Consider the following 6,000-nt stretch of genomic DNA (forward strand, 5'->3'; position numbering starts at 1 on the left):
CCATTTTCTTGAAAAGGAACGTAGGGCAGAATTTACTTTTAAATAAATGGACAATTTTATGATGTAGGCCGAAAATGAGCTTCCCCTCTTTGACAGACCAGTAGCCGCCGCTGTTACAGACATTCTTTAAAATATCTTCCTTTGTGTTCAGTAGAACAAAGAATTTGATACATGGAGAGTAAATAATGACAGAATTTTCATGAGTGAACTACCCCTTTAATGTTAATACCGGTTAATACATGTATTATTGTTATCTTGTTACAGGTCCATTTGATTATAAATAAATTATAACTCTTGTGGCAACAAACTCAAGCTCCTCCGACATTTCTATGCAATATATACATATGTATAGTATTTTGTATCAACTTGGTGAGCTTGTTTTACATTTGTTCTCGGTATGATTGATGATCGATTGCATATTGACTAAACTGCAGTGATTTGCAAGAGAAAAGGCGTCAGTGCTGCAGAATGACCCGCAGGGGTCAGTAATGAACCGAGTCACTAAAAGATCCGAACAACACAGAAGAAACGAGTCACATCAGACATAAATTGTGGAGTAGTAGAAAATGTAAAACATACTTATAGATTGTACACAATATACCAGAGAAAGGGAGAATATGAAGAGAGCAATAGACAGAGAGTTAACCATGGGAAATTTATTGAGTGTAACCAGCACACAGTCCACAGTTAGGGCAGTTATTAATTATCTTAAAGAAAGCCAACTAGCAAGAAGAATTTAGTTATTTATTTATTTATTTAATTAATAATATTATTACAAGTTTGAGGAGCTATAAGAGTGGAAGCTGGAGGAGCTGAACACGCAGTGCCAGCTGAAGCTTTATTTATTGTTTATTTAGTTACTTTTTTTTTTTTTTTGACATCCCTATGTGATCACACCTCAGCCCAGTAGATGGCGGTAATGCACTTTGACTGCAAACTGCCAATAAAAATTATAGAAGAAGAAGAAGAAGAAGAAGAAGAAACGAGTCGCCCTGATGGAGATTGTTGTTGGTCACATAATAAAATGTTGATATTCATCGATTTCTGGAGCGGTTTCTCATCTACAGAAGTTCTTTGAGCTGAATATATCCGTGTGAGGCACATCGGTGCTTTGAGTTTTAGAGCCCGTGAAAATGTCGGTTGTTTTTGTTCCCAAACGGCAGCGCGGAAAAGCGCAAATCAACCAGGAGACAATTCAAAGAGTGAGTAAACATTTGAACTCAGTGCTTAATTCGTACACACACAGTGCGGTTATTTATGGGAGAAACGACGGCTTTAGTTTCTATAAACGATCTCAGCCAGTGGCGTCATGCCCATTCAAAGCACGTGCCCCCTCAGATTTTTCCTCCCTGATAATTTTTTTGTCACAACTTTATTCCTATTATGCTCCATAATATACCAGAGCCTATAACGACTCAAATGTATTCTTCTGGATGTGTAATAAATCGGTCAGCATCAGCCCGCCCCTTTCTCCTAATATGGTGTCTGTGTATATCAAAATCTAGAGCGCTACTCTTTGCTGTGTATGTTCAAGCAACTCACTCGTCTCGCACGTTGAGCTGGCAATGTTTTACACATGGTCTTGAAGTGGTAAGTGGGCAAAGCAACAAATTGGCATTGAATTAGTTATCGGATGATATTAAAAGTGGGATTATTTGTGGTTGACCTGGAAATTTTAACTAGATCAAAAAGTTATGGATTTGATATTAGCTGCGAATTCAGAGCATTAACTTAAGTTGTGTCAGTGTAACGTTATCAATAGCTAGCCAAGTCTAACCGTAAACTATTTGGCTAACGTTACTGCCATACAAAGCCATAGTAACGTTATCTGATCGGTTTTGAAACATCTGTTCTGTTTTGTCTTGTGTCAAAGTCTCCAGCTGGTTCAATTGTTTTCAGTTTCATAGAAACGAGGATGTTAAATTTGTTGTAGGCTAACTGCAAAATCCAACCTTAAAGATCGTTCTTAGGTTGGGTGACCATACGTCCTGTTTAACCAGGACATGTCTGGCCAGGATTTCGAGATCGCCCAAAATGCCCGGGATTTGGCTTTTGCTTTCTACAGTCACCATTCATTATGTTTACATTATTACATTATTTGACACTGACACGTACGTGCCAGCTTTGCAGGTCATGCATTCTGCTTCACACGGATCCCGATCGAGACGAAAACACAGGAATTTTCTTAGCAATGCTAAAACGCACATCAACCGATCACTTGTTTAGCGTTCATGTAAACACTACATTCAGATTCACCAATCGGAATTAATTCAGTCCTACTGAATCAAAAGGTGTGCATGTAAACAAAATGAATGGCGACGATAAAGCAAAAGCCGTATCCCGGATATTTTGGGCGATCTCGAAACCCCGGCCGGACATGTCCTGGAATATATTCTTAGGTCACATACCAATTTAAAATCATAACATAAAAACTGCAATGGTACGGTTTTTAAAATCATGTGTAGTTGGCCTTTAAGTGTCTAGTAAGTGTGTGTGTGTGTGTGTGTGTGTGTGTGTGTGTGTGTGTAAGCATGCTTTAATGAAGTAGACTTCAAAAGCTTTTGAATTTGAGCTTACAGTTCTTTCATCAACCTGTCTTTTACATAAACTTACAAAATAGATACTTTAACTTAGTCCTCAGATAGAGGAGGGTTGCTGCTAGCTCCGTTAAGGTATTTCTGTCCCTCCCAAACTGCATTGAAATGGTATGTTTAGCAGCCAGAATTTAAAAATTTTCAGGGGGAGAAACCCCCTGACCCCTCCTAACATGATCCATATCACCCGTCAGAAAACAATTTCAACGTCTCAGATTGTGCCCCCCCTTTTGATTTTGTTCTCTAAAAAACTGCAATTCAATTAACAAGTTAAGTTAGACAAGGACTTTTTACTGTTGAGAAAAAACACTGCATTTGAAATAGGAAAAGGGAAAATACAAACCGGTAAACAAAAGCCTTAATCAGTAAGGCAGATCATATAATAAATGTGTTATTTTAAATTGAGTTTAAGAGATTTTACATTATGGGACAATTTTAACATGAAAGAATCTAGACAGTGTTGATGAGACATTTGTTCTTGTGAATGAAATTAAATTTGCAATGCAAAACAAAATAAAAATAAAGAAATATATATTTCAGTGAAAAGTTTAAATCACATATTTGTTCACTCAAAAATGAAAATTATCCCATAATTTACTCACACTCTCAAGCCATCCTAGGTGTATATGATTTTCTTCTTTCTACCAAACACAATCAGAGTTACATTTAAAAATATCCTGACTTTCCAAGCTTTATAATGGGAGTGAATTGTACTTGAGATTTTGAAGCTCAAAAAAGCACATCCATCCATCATAAAAGTAATCCATTCGAGGGGTTAATAAAGGCCTTCTGAAGCAAAGCCATGCGTTTTTATAAGAAAAATATCCATATTTATAACTTTATAATGAATTATAATCACTGGCTTCCGGTAACGTCCATATGCGAGTCTAGTTCTGGCGGTAGAGTGACCTCTGACCCGAAGAATGATGTAGGATTTAGGAGTAGCATAAGCCAAGTAATTCATGATCAGTGTTTTGTTTTACTTCATCTGCGCTTCAGTGTTCGTCAATAGGTCAGCGGTTCAGAAAGATTCTTTGAAATGGTCATGAACTAAATTACCTTTCTGGTGCAGACCTATAAGTGTATAATATGTAAAGTTTATAAGTGTTTCCTGAAGTTAGGCTACTAACTGATTGCCACTGTTTTGCAGCTGCTGGATGAGAACGATCAGCTGGTGAGATGCATCACAGAGTATCTGCAGAAGGGCCGAGCCACCGAGTGTGTTCAGTACGTGTGTTTCATGTGTCTCTTCATATGCTTTAGTGCTTTTAATGAAGTATGTACTTCATCTGCTTCACAGATACCAGCAGATTTTGCACCGGAACATTGTATATTTGGGAACCATAGCTGATGCCGGCGCAGAGATCGTGCCGGAGGAGACGCAGATTTCTGCAAACGACTCAGTCAGTTAGATGTTCAGCTTACAGGAATATTGTAGACGCGTTATAATAAATGCATCATTAACTGTTGTATTGCTCAACAGCTCAGTTGTTTATGTACATTTGAATATGAGTGAATACAAGTGACGTATGTGCCAAATTTAGGTACCAAACGTTAATGCGAAAATGTTTCCCACCTGGTTGTTGTTTGGTTATTTATATATATTTTTTTAATGAGAATCCTTAAGAAAACAGAATCCCATTGGCCGAAAGGAATCTCAGATGTCTTTGCTGAGAAACACTGTATTTATGTACATAATTTCATAATATTATACTTTAATATTATGTATAATGAATATATGAAATGCCATAAATTAAAATACCATGTTTAAATCCATTCTGCACAAAATGCAAATCAGACTCCTTTTGAATCCACATGCCGTTGAACTACTTCTGGTGTTGTTTTACTGGACTTTTAACTGCAATAAAGAAAATTGAGAACATGAATTAAAGCTACACTGTGTAGGATTCACTCCCATCTAGCGGTGAAATTGTTTATGACTACCAACTGAATATTACCAGAGAATGTCTAATAAGGGGAGAACTTCCTCTCTCAGTACACTTCCAGCTTCTGAACTGGTTGCAGTTCCACTCTGGCTCCACATGAGGGCGCTCACAGGACGAGTGCAGAATGAATGGAGGTCTATGGCGATATATACCCCTCAAAATCCACTTTTCTCAGGATATAATTTGTCTAGTAATTTGAATGTTGTATTCGAAAGGAGATGCAAAGAAATTACACATCGCTGGGTGTTAGATTTTTTAGATTCACTTATTTGCTTTAAAAAGTCTTTTAAAGTGTCAATGACGTCATACACATCGTACGACCAGAGATACTGCTTTACGGCAATCCTTCAGTCACTTTGGTGCTTTCACGCTCTGCACTTTTCTCTCGAGGCTTCGACGACACATCTGACACAGGCAAACACACAACACAGCTGACCCAGGCAAACACACAACACAGCTGACCCAGGCAAACACACAACACAGCTGACACAGGTAAACACACGTGCTAGAAGAGTTCTTCTTTTGTTTGTTTCTGGTCCCGCTTCGGATGCCACCAAGCGGTATCTCTGGTCGTAATCAGTCCTTCACTGACCAATCAGCGTTCATTAGCAGAATGCTAGCGTGTTATGGGCAACAACAACTCAACCTGTAAGAAATCAAAAGGACACAAGTACTCGTTCATTCAACTTTCGACCTATAACCCATGTTGAACTTGCAAAACCTACAATCGAATCTGCACTCATGGGCGATCGCCCCCAGTGGAGCTCTGGTGGAACTACAACCAAAATTCGGTACAATAGGACTTAATAGGGAATGGCCAGGCTCTCCGTAGACGGGCTCTGATATTACTTTCCAGCCCCTAGCATTCCGAGGGTGTTTTAACTCATACGGTGGCTGTATTATTCCAAATCTGCCGGTAGTCGCGAGTAATCTCCCCCTTGTATTCGTCACGGCGCCACTGAGTGTAAAAACGCCAAAGGCGAAGCTTGAATTTCCAGGTATGTCCCTCTTTGGCTAATGCATTTTTAAGATGGAGGCACAACATGGCTTCCGCCATTCGAGCGACTCGCTCGTATGTATTCTAAATGGCAGATTCTACACTTACGAGAATACTTGATTAGTTGGTACAAGTAATTACACATGAATGAGCACATATACTTTTAAAAAGAACAAAGTGTTTTTTGCTAAGAATCAACTTTAAAAATTACACAGTGTAGCTTTAACAAACGTTACGGAGATACGAAATGTGAAAGCTCAGTTTGCATGCAAAATGAGTCAAAGACGAAATGAAAGCAGATGTTATGTTATATATTTATTTTTTGCATTGCTGGTACACTTGGAAATAATCAGTTGCCAGCTCTAGTGAACAATAAGCAACATAAGCCAAGCAGTCGCCCATCATATCTTCTGTCAGGGCAACATTATTTCTTTCTTTTTTTTCTCTTTTTTTTTTAAACTCC

General features: G+C 38.4%; 1 protein-coding gene across 1 annotated transcript; it reads left to right on the top strand.

Annotated features, from left to right (window-relative positions):
* The first annotated feature begins 955 nt into the window (after nt 1–955).
* Nucleotides 956–4,488, top strand: LOC308686287 (SS18-like protein 2). Its single transcript, XM_081394651.1, has 3 exons — nt 956–1,202; nt 3,745–3,821; nt 3,895–4,488. The coding sequence occupies exons 1-3, from the start codon at nt 1,134–1,136 to the stop codon at nt 4,004–4,006; spliced, it is 258 nt and encodes an 85-aa protein (XP_081250777.1). The 5' UTR covers nt 956–1,133; the 3' UTR covers nt 4,007–4,488.
* Nucleotides 4,489–6,000: the final 1,512 nt, after the last annotated feature.

The sequence above is a fragment of the Scardinius erythrophthalmus genome, assembly GCF_964197995.2.
Source record: "Scardinius erythrophthalmus genome assembly, contig: HAP1_SCAFFOLD_167, whole genome shotgun sequence".
In the NCBI taxonomy this organism is placed as follows: Eukaryota; Metazoa; Chordata; class Actinopteri; order Cypriniformes; family Leuciscidae; genus Scardinius; species Scardinius erythrophthalmus.